The 18,125-nt window shown below is 35.7% G+C and overlaps 1 protein-coding gene and 1 long non-coding RNA gene across 4 annotated transcripts in view; one reads left to right on the top strand and one right to left on the bottom strand.

Annotated features, from left to right (window-relative positions):
• Window positions 1-5,875, bottom strand: part of LOC134822958 (heparan-alpha-glucosaminide N-acetyltransferase-like) — a 29,239-nt gene extending 23,364 nt beyond the window's left edge. For 2 of the 3 annotated variants that reach the window (XM_063834239.1, XM_063834241.1), the window contains exons 1-7: window positions 5,701-5,875; window positions 5,425-5,494; window positions 5,039-5,320; window positions 4,502-4,899; window positions 4,241-4,270; window positions 3,800-3,893; window positions 2,418-2,533 (exon numbers count right to left, since the gene is read on the bottom strand). In XM_063834239.1, coding sequence (XP_063690309.1) covers window positions 2,418-2,533; window positions 3,800-3,893; window positions 4,241-4,270; window positions 4,502-4,899; window positions 5,039-5,320; window positions 5,425-5,494; window positions 5,701-5,862 — 1,152 coding nt within the window. In that variant the 5' untranslated portion in view covers window positions 5,863-5,875. The remainder of the gene's footprint in view (window positions 1-2,417; window positions 2,534-3,799; window positions 3,894-4,240; window positions 4,271-4,501; window positions 4,900-5,038; window positions 5,321-5,424; window positions 5,495-5,700) is intronic. The other variant, XM_063834240.1, reaches the window with a different exon arrangement.
• A 5,821-nt stretch (window positions 5,876-11,696) lies between these two features.
• Window positions 11,697-17,156, top strand: LOC134823152 (uncharacterized). The gene is made up of 3 exons (XR_010161253.1): window positions 11,697-11,786; window positions 12,147-12,207; window positions 17,053-17,156. It is a non-coding gene; the product is annotated as an uncharacterized LOC134823152 (long non-coding RNA).
• Window positions 17,157-18,125: the final 969 nt, after the last annotated feature.

Below are 18,125 nucleotides of genomic sequence, written 5' to 3'. Positions count from 1 at the left end.
TCACAATGTTGGTCTGATCTGACTAGTAGTTTATTATTTACCTGTGACTGATCTGACTAGTGGTTTATTATTTACCTGTGACTGATCTGACTAGTAGTTTATGATCTACCTGTGACTGATCTGACTAGTAGTTTATTATCTACCTGTGACTTATCTGAGTAGTAGTTTATTATTTACCTGTGACTGATCTGACTAGTTGTTTATTATCTACCTGTGACTGATCTGACTAGTAGTTTACTATTTATCTGTGACTGATCTGACTAGTTGTTGTTGTTGTGAAACCAGCTTTTTTTGCCGGTACCCTTAAGGGATTTCAAGTCAACTTATAAAATCAAAAAATTCACACACCAAACAATATCTCACTCCCATCGGGCAGAAATTAACCTTTAATAAATCATAGTAAGTAAATGTATAGTCTATAGAATATGCGTATGAAAACTTAGCCTAGTTAAATAAAACCTACTGGTGAGACTTCCTTCACGATTGCTATTCAGCAATGTATGGTCCAAAAATCATCACGGGAAATTATATGAGTAACAATCCCGTTGGCCATACTTCATCAGATCTCAAAAAGTCTGCACTTCGAGTTGCTATACCAAATTTGAAATTCAGCGAAATCACGCACTTTATTCTAAACTCTTAAACTCAGCCCAATTGCACACAAATCAACAAAGAAGATAACAGATTAATCTGAGTTAATTATCTCTTATATGCATTCACTACACTCAAAACTTTTCCGTCGTTAATATAGTGATACTTCGACGGTTCAGCAGATATTTTCTCCTTTAATTGAGCTACAAGTTTTTTATGTGTTGCTTGTTCCTCTCGGTTTCTATCTGGAGCAACGAACCAGCTGTGGTAGGTTGTACAGAGGGACTTTTTCAAATGATTTGCTCTCGAGAGAGCCTCTTTCACTGATTCGTTACTATTCATAGTCACTTTGATTGGCCTCGGCCTACCATCCTCCCGTTTCTTCACACCGATACGATTAGCAGCTACAATATCAGAGTGGTTATTGTGTTGCAAAATCTTGTCCTGTACTTCATCTGCTAAATCAGCGGGGCACGTGGAGTAATCCTCCGGAACTCCGTGGACGATGAAGTTCCTGCTCCGAGCGTCGTCTTGAACAGCAGACTGTACTGCTTTCTTCACTGTCTTCAAAGTTGGAGCTTTATTGTCGCAGTTTTTCCTGGCAATTTCGCTCCATGTCTTCATCTCCGTTTTAATCTCAGTTTGAACAGTCTCCTGCACAGATTTTAGCTGCTCTCTCTGCACTTTTATCAGTTCTGACTTAACATAATCGATGGTACCGGCTGCAGATTTGCATAAAACAATGTTACTGATCAGTGATTTGGTTAAGTTCTCAATGAGTTTTGCCATCGTGTCCTTGTTACATTTCATGAGTGCTGCATGATTCAGTTCCTCAAATTTTTCAATATTGACAGCGTTCTTCGCAGTATTTGCAGTATTGACAGCTTTTAAAACTTTTTCCACTGATGAATGCAAAGCTTCCTCTTGTGTGTGTAGATCTGCTACGTTGAATTCCATTGTCAATTGTACAACAAACGGGCTGTACAGCACGGTGCTGTGTTAAAGTTGATAAAACAGCTGATAAGAGACGATTTAAACCGTTGCATAAGCTAGATAAAATGATTGCTACTGAGATAAAATGATTGCTACTGAGATAAAATGATTGCTACTGAAGATAAAATGATTGCTACTGTTTATTATCTACCTGTGACTGATCTGACTAGTAGTTTATTATTTACCTGTGACTGATCTGACTAGTAGTTTATTATCTACCTGTGACTGATCTGACTAGTAGTTTACTATTTATCTGTGACTGATCTGACTAGTAGTTTATTATCTACCTGTGACTGATCTGACTAGTAGTTTATTATTTACCTGTGACTGATCTGACTAGTAGTTTATTATCTACCTGTGACTGATCTGACTAGTGGTTTATTATTTACCTGTGACTGATCTGACTAGTAGTTTATTATTTACCTGTGACTGATCTGACTAGTGTACTTTATTATCTACCTGTGACTGATCTGACTAGTGGTTTATTATCTACCTGTGACTGATCTGACTAGTAGTTTATTATCTACCTGTGACTGATCTGACTAGTAGTTTACTATTTACCTGTGACTGATCTGACTAGTAGTTTATTATTTACCTGTGACTGATCTGACTAGTGGTTTATTATTTACCTGTGACTGATCTGACTAGTAGTTTACTATTTACCTGTGACTGATCTGACTAGTAGTTTATTATTTACCTGTGACTGATCTGACTAGTAGTTTATTATCTACCTGTGACTGATCTGACTAGTAGTTTATTATCTACCTGTAACTGATCTGACTAGTGGTTTATTATTTACCTGTGACTGATCTGACTAGTAGTTTACTATTTACCTGTGACTGCACAGAGAGCACGATGCTGCACCCCACCATGAACATGAACCAGGGGAAGACAAAGTCAGCTAAACTCAACCCATTCCACGCGGCGTGATCCAAGAAGAAGTAGTTACCTGCAAGAAGTAGTAGTTACTATACCTGTAACAGTCTGGGTTATTTGGTACAAACACTGCAATTAGGCACATGACGGGGATATAATAAGGTTTGTGGGATTTTAAATCTATATCTTAGATTTAGTGAACATTGCCTCTTAAATTTTAACGGAAGGAATCCAGAACATGGCACGAAAATTAGGTTCGCTGAGTAGTACTATAGTTTACAGAGAACTACAACTCTACAACTCAGGCTAAATCTTGTCTCGGCCGTCTGAGAACGCAAATTATATGTTTGTGCTTATTAGTCAGATCTAGTACTGTACTACCTGTGTCCTGTACACTTAGCAGTGTCCTGTACACTTAGCAGTGTCCTGTACACTTAGCAGTGTCCTGTACACTTAGCAGTGTCCTGTACACTTAGCAGTGTCCTGTACACTTAGCAGTGTCCTGTACACTTAGCAGTGTCCTGTACACTTAGCAGTGTCCTGTACACTTAGCAGTGTCCTGTACACTTAGCAGTGTCCTGTACACTTAGCAGTGTCCTGTACACTTAGCAGTCATTATAAGACAGGAGAAGACTAAGACTGCTCAGATGATAGTACATATTGTACAGGCATCTTGATGTGTAAAACAGTACAAGAATTGTCCCTACTTATGCTATTTTGTCAGAAAACCCCTTTTATTGTTCCGTGGTTGCAATAAGTTTTAAAAAGACGCAAAAATAATTGGGGCAACATAATCAAATACAGAGCTGAATAGCACAGCAAAAAATTACAGTAACTACTGTTACTCTTGTTACTAATATAGATATTAAAAAATTACAGTAACTACTCTTACTCTTGTTACTAATATTAACAAATTACAGTAACTACTTTTACTCTTGTTACTAATATCTAGATTATGTCACATTAGCTCTTATATCGCTGCCTACTTTCGGACTGAGTGACCTCAGCTTCAGAACTGACCGGCTACTTACTGCAGATGGATGTTATGCTAATCGCCACAGGATAGTTTTGTATTATGTATTAAGTATGTGACAGTGTGTGTCGAGGACTGATTAATCATTGTTGACTGTGTTGTCTAATAAAGAGCTCTTTGCTGCAGTATAATTGACATAATATCAGGACGTGTTAATCATATATTGAATACTGGTACTCGTGTTACTGTGACGAACACTACTTCATTGTGTCGCCTGTTACACTCCCTTACCATAGCGAGGTGTAAAGGGGCGAGGTACCCCCCCCCCCCCCGGCCCCTCCCCCTTTAAACAGCAAATATTCTAACCTCCCCCGAAGTTGACGAAGATCATGATGGTGACAGCGAGACCTCTAAACGTGTCTAGAGACTGTAATCTGGCTGCTTTTCTCTCTTTCTCCTTCTGAAATATTAATGTATACTTATACAGTAAGTGTTATGGTAATCAACAAGTTTTTAAGGAATAATTCAAAGTTGTTGTACCTAATTTTTGATTATTATTGATAAATTATTTTACTTGTACTTTTTTTCAATTATTATTTTTAATGGTTGATAAAAACACAGATTCGGCCTCGTCTCACATCACGGTACAAGATTCTACATAAATTACATAGATTATGTATTATAGAACAGACACAATATGATTGTTTGTAGGGATCTTATCCTAATTTGTTCTAGAACGTGCCAGCAGTTTAACCAATGAGCTGCCAATCAAATTGGTGAATAACTTTCACTTTCACTTTCAATTACCTCGTCTGGTTCGGTCTTTTGTAGTGGTATCTGATAATTTATTTGATGGAAGACTATGAAATTAGCTTAGAATTAACTAATTTTCAGTTTGACGAAGGATTTTAATAATAATGCGACAAATATAGATAACCTAAGTAACACCATTAAAGTATTAAGTTATTTCATTAAATTATTCCTTCTGTATAATTATATATTATAAATCCTGTTTGATAATAAACAATATTATTTATCAATAAAATTAATAATGAAAATAAGGATTACCTCATCCTCCGGGTTCCAGTATCCCAGCCTCTTCATAGTCTCCTCCTTCAGTCTGGGATATCTCCTGTCTATAATAACCAGGATCACTATAAAGAGGATGATCACCACTAACACCACCAGTGTCAGCCATATTGGCATCCAGTAGTTGCTCGGTTTAGTGGTTGTGAACATGTAACAAGAATAGTCTATCTCTGTTTCCCCCTCTTTAGCTGCAGCCTCCGTTTCTTTTAGAACGATAGTGTAAATACCACTGTCCCCAAATCTCCAGTCTGTACCGTTACACATCTCTCGTTTATTGTAGAAGATGGAAATGTTCCAGTAGTAATTAGTGTCGTCTATCAGGAAGTGAACTGAGTCCTGCACAACTGTTGCTCCCAAGTCAATACCAGTTTTACACCCTGACAAGTATCCTCAGTTAATTACATGTTGAAATATAGTTATGTGAGATGAGGAAAAGTTGCAACTTCCAATCATATCTGTCAAGCAAATAACAAACATTCCCCTGAATATTAACTATTTATCTATTATTTAACTTACCGAGACAACCTCTGTTTGAACCCACCACCTCAAAGAGGCTCAAGTTAAACTCCTTCCCCCCAGCTGCTGTAGGACATATCATTGCAATAGCTTTGTCCAGCCCTGGTACTGGTGTAGGCCCTGTATGACACACTGAACCCTTTAATAAATTGTCTGCCCCCACTTCATCCACAAATATGGCTGCATTTTCGTTTGGTTTTAAGACAAGGGGTTCTTCTAAAGGGTGCTGATAAGTCACACTTCCTTCTTTCAGCCTTTGGAATGACAATTCATACGCTGATGCTGAAGTTGTTATCGAATTTATTATAACATAATATCCATAAAACTAGTATCGTATTCTTCAAAGAAACAACAAAATTGATAAATATTCTATTTATTTATTTTACCATTGACAGGCGTCTTTAAATTTCCCATGTAGTCCAAGGGATACAAATCGTAAGTATACTTTTCTGGCGTCTGAAAACGATTATTGATTGATTGGAAATTTTTCTCGACTAATAAACTTGGACAGCTTGGCTAGAGGATAACTCATTCAATATATATATTTGACTAGAAATATATATATAATGTATCTTATCAATTCAAAATACATTAGTAATCTTGATATGCTTTATTCCCTTTATTCCATCAATCAACACAGCGAAAGGAAATATGGAACTCACTGTGAAGAGATCTGGAACAACTTCTGTCAGGACAATAGCAGGATCATTTGGTCCAGTCTTGTTCTGTTCTATAAAGTCAAATATCTGAATATAAGCAACATCCTCTGCTCTTGAGGCCACCCAGCAGACAGTGATAACCCCGAAAAGAAGTAACATTTTCATTACATCATCTATACAAACTGAGGTAGCATAGATTAGAATGAGAATCAAGTAAAATAAGAACCCTTGAGAGCAACTAATTTTAATTGAATTTAAATATTAACTAAAATTTAACAAAAATCAGTCGGTGGCTGTGGAAATATTATGGCTAGGAATAAGATTCTTAAATTCCTCATTTTATGCCACTGGGACTATGGAATAGCACCGCACTGATAGAAATTTATGATTGAGATGAATTTTCGAGTAGTATGTAGTAAAAAGCGTATTTTACATAGCATATCTTATTTTCATGAGTTTATTATCAGATGTTCAAGTTTAACTATGTTTATTATGATATTATTATTCATTGTAATATGGCAATAAAATTTAAATTTTGTTTTACTTAAAATTTTGTTTTACTTAGTATGCACATTACATAAATAGAATGAAATCAAACAGAGCGTTTTTAACAACTTCACTGTAATTACAGTGAACTATAAACCATGTTGATTCGAAAAGATAGTAAGTTACAAAAGAGCTCTCTCACTGAAGACCAAAATTGACCAATTCTGCAAAAGAGATTTAAACGAACTTGATTTGTATATTTAAATATATAACATATATATGCAAACTTTTATTAAGTGAAATTTAATAATGGGTTAACAAACTAAAAGTTTCATGCCAAAGCAATCTTAGCTTTGGTGTGAAACTTTAGTTTGTTAACGCGTTGTTTCATTTTGTATAAAGTAAAAATGTAATTAATTTCCACTACTATACGTGTATTTTAAGTTCTTTAGAAACGCGAGGATTCAACCTAAGATATTTATCATGCTTATCTTAAATATCAACATAATTCCCTCAATTCTTCCTAATACTTCATTTGAAACATTCCAAAAATAATAAATAATAATTCAATTTTTAGCAATCAAGATCAAAAAATAATGAGCAAAGATTCGCAATGTTAAGAACAGAGCTCATTTCTCTAAAAGGTTACAGAGGCAAGCAAATGGAATATAAAACCCCTTTAGCAGAACTCTCTTACAGCCTCATTACATCCCTGCCCTTATGATGGAGTAGATTTTTTTTGTCTTTCTTAAAAATTTTGTCTTTCTTAGATGTGTATATTTTTGATTGTTGATATTTCATATATATTATTGGTAGCAGTAAACAATTTCCGTTACCTGTGCATTGTGCTCTGCCAATTGCATCACTTGATTTAATAGAATGTATGTATAACAATAATGAGCCATAACATTAAAGTTGGGACTTGCAGCGTAATAATAAGTTAATAATAAATGTATACAGTGACATTATTGAAACAATTACGGCGTCTTATTGTTGTCAGAATGTGTGTCAGTGGCGTAACGAAAGGCCCTGCTGACCCCGCTGTGCAGGGGGGCGCCGTCTTAGGGGGGCGCCAAATCGTCGTTTGAATGTGGGACAATTTCAAAAACTTAACTTAAGTACTAGCAAAACTGCGCGTTTTGCTCTAGATACACACTTTTTTAGAGATTTTACCGGCGTATTTTCTAAAATCACCTAATTTGTTCAATTTTAGGGAGGGGCACCAAAAGGGGAGGGGGCGCCAACAGGGGGGCGCTTTTTTCGGCAGGGGGGGGCGCCAACAGGCAACGTTACGCCACTGATGTGTGTCCCGTCGATGAATATGTCCCGTGTAGTACTCATAGTAGATTAGGTAAATCAGAATACGATTACTCTTCAATACTGTTAATGGGGCCTCAAAAGTCAAAACTCACTATTTAATGCAATTCTTCTGTCGGTCATAGCCCTAAAATGTGTTGTTTAAAATGCATGGTAATGAATTAAATACGGGAACTTGCAACTTAGTTATTTTGAAATAGGCTTAATTTTGTTACGTTATATGGAATGTTTCATTATTAAGAAACTGTTTACACCATTAAAATATTCAAAACCCCTGAAAGAAATCAAGTCATCCTAAAATGGTGATCAGTACAGATCAAGACAGCTAGAGTTAAAATTTGTTTCTCCAAGCAACTCTATCATCGGCTAATATCTTAAGCTTATTAAGATCATTCAAAGAGTTAAGTTTTAAACCTCTACGGGTCAAATCATTCACAATAATCTTGAACAAATTCTTACGATGCGCACCGACGCGCCCTTTACAGTTTGTTGTGACAGCAAACTTTAACGCTAATGCAGCGGGGGAGTCATCAGCACTACGCAAGATATGACCTAGGAGCTTCCACCTTGCTTTAGGGACACGATCTGATAGCTTTACTGAGTTACATCTTAAGTATAAGTTTGCATTGGATATTGTTCCACGAGGCCAATAAATGTTCAGTAATGATCTAAGGTGTTTTCTATGGCAAATGTCTAGTTTTTCTAGTGACTTTGCAGTACACAGTAGGACACCAACTACTGCAATTGTACATGATGATTGATACAATTTGGGCTTCGTAAACTGCTATCTTTCTTGTAACGGAGATATTCTGCTGAGACCAGAATGTTTCATGAATTGCCGAAATCATCTGATTTTTATTTAAAAGGTGGGAAAACTCTATTAAAGGACTTGAATAATATAATAAGTGATGCGATGTGACAATATTAACATTTCTTCACCCTATTTTGAAGAACTATATATCTAAGCAGCAAAAGAGTTATTTATTTTAAAATTTATTTTTGTATCTCAAAAACGATGTAAAGTTTTTAATATGACGTAGAATTAAAGCTATTTCCGTACATAACAGCCTAAGTATGCTCGTTAGAAAAACTATGGGTTGAGTTGCAAGCTGAGTATATGTTCAAATCGCCTTACTTCGTATGGTGAAACATCGACAGGTTTGCCTTGACCTTTCGGACGAGTGTTTGCCCACCGGGGATCCAAAAATATGATCACCATGAACATTACTTTGACACATGAACTTATCAAACGACTGTAATGATTCCATTAAATTTTCTTAGTACATTTAGCTAGTTTATAGTAGATACACACGGTCACAGAATAGAGGAGCACAATTGGGCTCTTTGTTCTGCGACCGTGTTTCCTCGGTGGGCCGACAGGTTTTTGTTGTGTAGTAGTGCTGGGGAAAAAACACGCTTTAAATATCAATGAATGTAAATATTGTTAATTGACATTAGTGCCACAGTTTATGTGGTAAAAACAAATTTATGGTCAAACATTATATATCGTAGAAGGGCATGATTTACCCACATCACTAAGCATCTGGATGGATAATTAGCACACAAGGATAAACTGAGCTTTAAACATGACCACCATCAATAGCATATAACCATAGCTCCAAAATAAATAAATTGCTCTACATAGAAACATCTGGCCTGATCTTATCACATTGTGGTCCCCTGGGGTTCGGTAAAGCCCTTACAGGCAACTGGGTCCTTTTACCAGCCACAATAAAACTAGTCATGCCAGTACTGTCATAAACTGTAACCAACTATTTAAAAATAAGATATCTTTTGCTAGAATTTTAAATTTTAAGCCATAGAGCAATCTTCTCAATTTTTAAATTTAAAAATAACATTTTACCCTAACTATGATGTGGTGGCATTTCATACTTAACTAAAATTCAACTTTGAAAGTCAATAGATTATTAGTCACAACAAAATTATAGTTTAAGACATCCATTTTGCATTGTGTTTCCATTATTAGAATTTATGATATGTATTGATTGAATAATTGGTAATAAATTTAACTTTTGTTTTATTAACTTTTGTTTTATTATAAACATGCTAGCTTTCTTTATTTTTGCATTTTGTTAGTCGGCTGACATTTTGGGTTGTACTGGATGTAACAGTTTATTATCGGATGTCTACTTAATATATTTATTATGGTATCATTATTCATTGTATTGGCAATAAAATTTAAATTTTGTTTTACTTAAATTTTGTTTTACTTAAATTTTGTTTTACTTAAATTTTGTTTTACTTATTAGAAGTTAATATATTCTTTTAGAAATAATTGCATGATTGGTAAAATATTCTTTAGCACACCGGAGCTTGATTCACGATGTCAATTCTTCGCAGCTCGGCGTCGCGTGGCCCAGTGGTGCATCTTGCCGATTTGAGGTTAATTGACGATGTCAATCCTGAATTCATCGCAGATCTAGCGGCGAGAAGCATATTTTAGTGCGCGGCGTGGCCCATAAAAGCATCGCGCTACAAATTTTGAAATCTGTGGTTACGAAAAACATTATTTGATGCGCGGTGCGGCACAGTAGTGCATATCTCGCACGCTACAAATCGGAGCTTTTGAATAAAAAATATATTTTTATAAATTAAATATTTAATTGTTATTATTGTTTGACTTTCTGTGAGGAGAAATATATTAGGTGAACAATTTGATCCCTGCAGTTTCTTTTCGTTTAAATCGTAAATTCGCGCGCAAAAATTTCACCGGCGCGCCTTCCATTAATGATGCATTAGACGCATACATTATAAGCATCGAGTGTGTTTAACGGACGGTCACTTGCGCCGCGCGCGAAATATGAATAGCATAGCGATCAATCATGTGTCAACACTTACAATTTAATATTATATTGTGTTGTAAGATTTTTTTGTATTATGAGCCAATTTATGTTTTAAATTGATGAGTAATAATAGTTTTTGTTATTTGTTATTGACAAATACGCGTTCAATTCAATGTTTTGTGTTGATAAATATTTGCTCTATCCAGAGCCCTTGCGCTTGCAGTAACGCGCGCCCGCAGTGGCGCGAAAGCACATGGTTAGGTGAAATAAATATGGTAGTAATATGTAAGATGATTTTAAATATATGACACAAGTATCATTCTTACATTACATTAGAATTATATAAATATATAATTCTAGTTTTGCATAAAAAGGAAGTAACAAATGTTTTTTCTGCAATCATATTTAAGTTACAAATCACTAAACTGTAAACTGAAAACACAAAGCCACGCGCCGATTTGTACGGCATTTTGTCATTATAAAAAAAAACACCTTTTAAATACCATAAATTATACCCAGTTCATTTTTCTTATAATTAGTATTGAACAATATATATCTTTTGTGAAATAATGATTCGATATTATATTAACTGCAAGTATCATTCGTTAAATTTTAGTCGAAGATTGGTTTTTTTTATTTTAAGATGTGCGCGTGTCGCTTGATTTTACAATCTGCAATCTTGGAATATCCTCCGCATAACTTCGGCTTGGAATTTACAAAAGTGTGCTGCTAGCTGTATAGTAGCAACGAATTTAAAACCTGTTTTGTCAAACACAAATTTGATTAAATTCATTTTAATTGCGTTTGTTGTTTTTCAATAATTATTTCTATTGACTTGACAAGTCAAAACGTCAGTTTAATATCGGTTTTATGAAAATTTTCAAGTATTGCTACAGGGCCTTTGGAATGACTTTAGATGGTGCAAATTTAAACTATTGCCAGGAACTTCATGTGTTTGGTCAGTTTGGAATGTCAAATTTAAAGTCTTTGCAGCTTCCCTATTTTGATCGTTTTTTGCTCATTAATGTTCAATGACTAAAATCCAAATAAAACGGATTTTAATTTATATTTCATTAGTAAAACAGAGTAATAGTCTGTCGAAAGACTGTTACTCATTGCAATAAAGTTGTAATTCTACTAACGTGTACAAATGGCTCTGTTCTTTAATTTTATTATCTTCAGACCTTGTATGTGTGCAGCTGGTTATGAAAAGTTGAGAACCGTTTGGTGTTGATTTAATTTACCGGATCAACTCTATTTTAGGATTCAAATTCATTCATGCCCTTGTTAACTACATTTAATAAAGATCAATGTGGCAAGAAAACTTAAGTGCTTTTAATTTACTGTAAAACCAATAAATCTTCAATTAGAATGAACACAAAACCGGAACTTCACACGGTGAAAGACAACCTTGGCATTCATCAGCAGATAACATGCATCAGCAGATAACCCTTACTCTTCAGATTATTTGATAATCATGAGGTATTTACTAACCACTTATAAATTATAATTATAATTCGTAAGTTCGTTTATACTTCGATCTATGAAAAGGTCTGTTACTACTTTCATAAAAATTTGCTTTTAAACCTTACTTAAAGTTGGCACATGATATCATAAATATTGGTTAATTTGTAATTTAACATAAACATAATCTATAGCTATCTGTAATTCTGTATTTAATCCAATTAAATATAGTCTTTACAAACTTAAATTCTTGGAAAATGTTGGCATCAGGGAAATGTCAATAAATTAAACTTTTAAGAACAGAGCGCTTTAACAGAGCCAATGAGAACTTATGATAGCTTCATTGCTGATCTGCAATACTAATGGACATTTTTTCAGAATGAATACCGACAGGTTTTGCCTTGGAACACTCCTTCATGTGACTTACCTGTTGTTGTAGGTTAGTACTTAGTAATTTTTTGAAATTGCAACTGTACGACAGTTCATTAGCAGTGTATGTTATGTCGAAAGTTAGTTATTTTTGGTAACTGGAAACAACACAGCAATAGCAGCAAATCTGGGGAAACTTAGTGGACATTGGCTAACTTGTCCAGACTTGCCTTAAATTTTGACAGTGAACCTTGTGATCTCTATCAGTGGTTAATCTTTAGTGGTAATGCCATGAATTTTACAATATATGAAGATAAATGGTTTATTTTTGGTGGTTAACAATTGGTTAAGATAACACTAATGTGCTAAAAACAGCTGTTAATGTGCGAAAACGTGTATTAAACACATATGGAATCATATTTTAACATTTGAAATAGCCTATTATACCCCATCATACTTAAGCTTGCACCTGCACAGTGGGCACAAGCCCCAAATAACATAGCTTTAGCCGATAAATTGGTAAAAAATCTGCAATTTAAAAAAAATGCCCAAGATGATTTTTTTGTATATTGTAGGGAATACTCTAGGCTTTTAGATGGAGTTATGGAATAGGGCGGCAAATGCCGGCAACACAACTATATTTGGGCTGGAAGGTCAAAAATTTGCCTAAAAATGGGGCAAAAACTCAGGTTCATGTCAAAAATCAGCTAAATTATAGATAGCCTATTAAGGTTTTTTCAAATAAATTAAGATTTGAGAGTTGTTTGGAGATATGAAAGGAGTCAACTTATTATATCATCTCATTTGTGTAACAGACATAGAGTAAGAGCTATTTTTCGCTGCCAAAAAGCCAAAAAATTGGTTTGCGAAAAATCGCAAATTTCGCGGCCGCGTAGCGGTTAAACCATTAACATAAGGAATTTTTAATTTTGGTTTCTTTGCATTTTGTAGGGAACCAGTTTTCCTATCAGATCATTTTAAATGCATCTTAAACTGACAAACTCAATTTTGAGCCTAATATAGCCTGGTATCAATTATTATGGCGTAAGTGGCTGTTTTAGTGGTTTATTTGATTGCTATACCATAGTCATATTATTATTAAGAAACTGTTTACACCATTAAAATATTCAAAACCCCTAAAAGAAATCAAGTCATCCTAAAATGGTGAACAGTACATATTAAAATATGGCTATTTACCCTATTTAGGTGGTTTATCTATCTGTATACTCACATGTCATGATACGAGCTTCATTATTCATTTGTACTGATAATAATGAAGTGCTGTAAAATGGTGGTTAATAATGATCCAGAGAGATATTATTCTATCATTTATGTAGAATGTAGATCATTGTTTAATAAGTCTGAATGGATGTACAAAATTTTGTAAATTTGCAGCCGTCTCACATGTCACTATAAAGTGCTTGTCACTATATAGTCCTGTCCCTATATAGTGCAGCAATCCTCAAATGTATCTAACCATCTCATTATAGCTTATTGTGCTCTCTATAGTACTGTTTGGCTATTATGGCAAGTGAACTCCAATCCATGTAGCAGAATCTACGTCTACTTTCTAGTAGATGTTTCTAGTAGTTACTTTCTTCTACCTCCATGCCATCTTTACCCAGCTGCCACTGCACCAGCACGTATATAAAATGTACAAAATATTTTTTTTCCTGTTTGGAAGTTCCCTGGATAGATTACTTGCTGTGGCTAATTTACAATGACAGGTACATCACATGGGAATGTATTTGATTACTTTAACACCTTTTCTGCTGTTCTTGACTGGTGGTTTTCAAGTAAACCAGAATGCCAGAAGTTATCTTACCTAGTTAGTAGAGTATTAGATTTAAAAGATACTGCGACACTTTTAAAGGTTGCGATATATAATTATTTATGTAATATAATACTTATATGTACTTATGTAGGCATGTAATTGGTAGAATATTCAGGAGGTGACCGGGACATGATTTTAGGCCTGACCGGGACCGGGACCGGGACCGGGATACAAAATGTGACTTGACCGGGACCGGGACCGGGACTGAGATTATCAATTTACCGTGACCGGGACCGGGACCGGGACCAATAATTTCTGGGATTTCTATCTTACCGGGACCGGAACCGGGACCGGAACCGGGACCGGGACCAACAATCCAATTTTACCGGGATGACCGGGATTTGACCGGGATGACCGGGATGACCGGGACCAAAACTGGTATTCTCATATTGAAAGCTGCAACTTTCATTTACATTATAATTGAACAATTTGAATAAGTAATAACTAGAATATTAAATTAGAAAAAACTTTTAAAAACCGTCAATATGGGGCATGGGCCTAATGTACTACACCAATAATGTTCATGTACTCATTGCTCATTCACCCTCATTCCTCATTCCTCAATCAATGATCCCTCAAATTATTCAACAGTTTCATTCTCCAATTCCAATTGACAATTGGGCGTAGCCCGAGTTGAAAACTTGATGTTAGTTTGCACTTATGAGTTATGTAACGATATTAGTTACCTAAACTTGTTTAGCAATTTTAAACATTGTTTTATTTGGCTCAAAGGTTGTTTAAAGATGAAATTCACAATGAATGAAAGTAAAAACTTAAAATCACAGTGAATGAAATTATGTAAAAGATCCTGGTCAAAATCCCGGCAAATTTGAGTGATTGACCGGGACTGGGACCGGGACCAAGAATCCTGAATTAACCGGGACCGGGACCGGGATCATAAATCAGCATTTGACCGGGACCGTGACCGCGACCGGGATGAAAAATGTGACTTGACCCGGTTGACCGGGACCGGGACCGGGATAGCTCAAAATTGCCAATCCCGGTACCGGGATTCCCGGTCACCTCCTGAGAATATTGTAATGTTTGATATAACTACATAACAGTACCTGTGTTTGCAATCATTGTTGATAAAATGATATATTGTATAAATGTACCTGTTAACATTCAGATGAACTATTATTTTGTACAGTGCAGTGTTTGACTGAATTGTCAAACACTGTTTTGGTTCATACACATGCCACACACACAGTACACAGTACACACACACACACACACCTATTGCTTATTTGTTAGTATTAACTGCACATGACTACAGCCTTTATATATAATTGAGGGATGAAGTCCTTAGTTTATCCTGAACACATTTGCTTAATTGTTGCAGCTCTTAGTACCCTAGCCACTTGATACCCTAGCTACTTAGTTTCCAAATTGGCTAGTTCTAGTCCTACAATTAGGCAAATGTTTTGAGTATCCCTAAGGTACATGCTAGACGCTGGTTGGAATATTACACGGTCCTTACCCCGTTACTGTAGGCTATCCATTATCGGTATGAAATCTTTTATCTAGATAAAACCGATAAAACCGATAGTTTTTCTGCTGAAGGCCAAAGCCAAAATGTTTTCCAAATTTCGCCAAAACTAATTGTCGACGTTTATTACTGTTTACCAGTAATCTTTCTAAAGTACCACTTCCTTTCTTTTGAAAATATTAGAGCATCAGTTTTTTTCTCCAGGGAACAGAAGTGCAGGTCAGTTTTCTTCAAAACAGTAGACCAACGGTTTTCTTCGCCGAAGAACAGTAGTGTACCAGTTCTCTTCAAAACAGTAGACCAACAGTTTCCTTCTCCTAAGAACAGTAACGCACTAGTTCTCTTCAAAACAGTAGACCACCGGTTTTCTTCTCCTGAGAACAGTAACGAAATAGTTCTCTTCAAAACAGTAGACCACTGGTTTCCTTCTCCTGAGAACAGTAGTGCACCAGTTTTCTTCAAAACAGTAGACCACTGGTTTCCTTCTCCTGAAAACAGTAGTATACTAGTTCTCTTCAAAACAGTAGACCAAGGGTTTCCTTCTCCCGAGAACAGTAGTGCACCAAATACCAATTCTCCTCGAAACAGTAAAGCATTTAAAGTAATTCAGTGAACCGTTTTCTTATCCTGTTGATAACTTGGAGCAACAGATTCCTTATCCTGAAGACAATGTTTCACGCCCAGAACACTTACGGAATTCAAATGAGTGCCCTGCCGGTATTTTTGACTCTTGTTAACAGTAACATGCTCGTTCCCGTCTCCAGAATGATTATAAGGTAAAATGCCAGCACCCTCAAGAGAACAATGTCAATAACCTTCTCTGGATTTCAACAGTTCTACAGTTCCATAGGTATACAAATGTAAATAAACCTCTTAAGCTCAGTCAGCCTGTTTAGTTTGCTTTGCAAAGTTTGTTTCTTGTCTCTATCATGGACAACTTGGGTGTTTTCTTAGTGCTTCTACTTGTGAAGAAACCAAAGGTTGAGTTCTTCTCTAACCAGTTTTACCCTTTTGAAGTAGTGAGATTAACTATAGAACGACCTAAAATGAAGCGGTTTATAACGCGTAAAAATTGTGAACGCGCCTTTGTGATATATTTAGGAAGAAATTCGGATTTGTCGGGTTAATCACAGACCTTCCATTCTACGATGTATTTCCCGCCCTAAAGAATATACTAGAAGTTCTGGGAGAGTTTTCTACATGTTTGTCAGTCACAATTGTCTTTCTGCCGAACGGAAAAAAAATTGTAAGCAATTCTTCCGCTGGCGCCTAGCAACCACGCGCAATATAACCGAGCCGCGCGCAATAATTGATATCACATTCATGTAATTAATAATTTTAGCGTATCCAAGCTTCCAAAATCGACCATAACTTGACTTCTGATGATAAATTTACTAATTCATTAATATCATTCTAGAGGTAATCGTTTAAACTTCAATTCAGTTTCAAAGTTTAGTCCGAAAGAAGGTAAATTTTGTCTAAAATCGCCACTAAAGAGAAAAATTCGGATTTGTGTATAGAAAATAAACATTTTGGCAGAACTTTCGAAGTCTTCAGCATTCTCTCTGGTATTGAACTGTTCAATTACTCAGGTTTATACAACCCCCGGAAGTACAGACAACAAAGCAGACATAATCTGGAATATCGATAACCTCTAAAGCTCTAAGAGGACCCAAAATAAAAGCAACTCCTGGAGGCTGGGATTATGAAAGATTTTCACGAATTCCACGAAACTCACGCCAGCTGCTTCACACATTGAAAATTATGAGAGGCTGGTGGATTGAAGTGTAGTCAAACAGTCTTTTTCAACAGTAAGTCAAGTTTAGCAGTTTGAGATGCACTTATAGATTTTCTTTCCCTACTGCACTCGCCACTCAAGTCTCAGATTTGATTTTACTCAACTGCAACCGTATTATTATTTAGTTCCTTTTATTAAAATCTGTTTCAGATGTCGAAGGTAATGGATAGCAGCGTCTAGAAATGCCCACTGGACAACTAAAAAGTGCTCCTTCGTTACCCTCCTTCTCCAAACACTACATGTCAATAGTCCCAACAAAAAGTTATAAAACAAGCAGTCTTGACCTTCCTTTCCCACCATGACAGGCAGAATTAATAGAGCTATCAAGTATTAGTAACTGCTATAGAGGGATTGTCGTTGAGAGAGGCACTTAAAGGCACACCAAGTTTTACAACAGATAGAAACAGAATCCTTAGCAAACTGGGCCCAGCCCAAAACGGACCAAATCAGACTGATAAAAACTGCTCATATCTGCAGCTATAGCATTAGCAGCAATTTAAAATCTATGCTATAGCTGATATACGACGACTCCGAACTGAATACTAATCGATGCATATGCAATACTGCTCACGTCTGTTACTTGTATATAAAAATAATCAGAGACAGACATTGTTATTTCTATTAAATTGTAGTATAATGATGCTTTGCGTATAGCTGCTTTGCCATTTCTAATTATGAATTTCATCCTAGAGTAAAACTTTTAATATAATTAACTAATCAATATTAACCTAACACTAGAGAAGCTTTTTGATGAAAATAGTAAACAACTTGTTTCAGTTCAAACTAAATAAAGGTCAGACCGGGATTCGAACCCTCAGCTAGCACGGTCAATCGCCCTCTTAGCCAACTAGGCTATCAAGCCGGAGG

The sequence above is a fragment of the Bolinopsis microptera genome, chromosome 11 (assembly GCF_026151205.1).
Source record: "Bolinopsis microptera isolate Bmic1 chromosome 11, MBARI_Bmic_1.0, whole genome shotgun sequence".
Lineage (NCBI taxonomy): Eukaryota > Metazoa > Ctenophora > Tentaculata > Lobata > Bolinopsidae > Bolinopsis > Bolinopsis microptera.
This window is presented reverse-complemented; position numbering and strand designations above follow the sequence as displayed.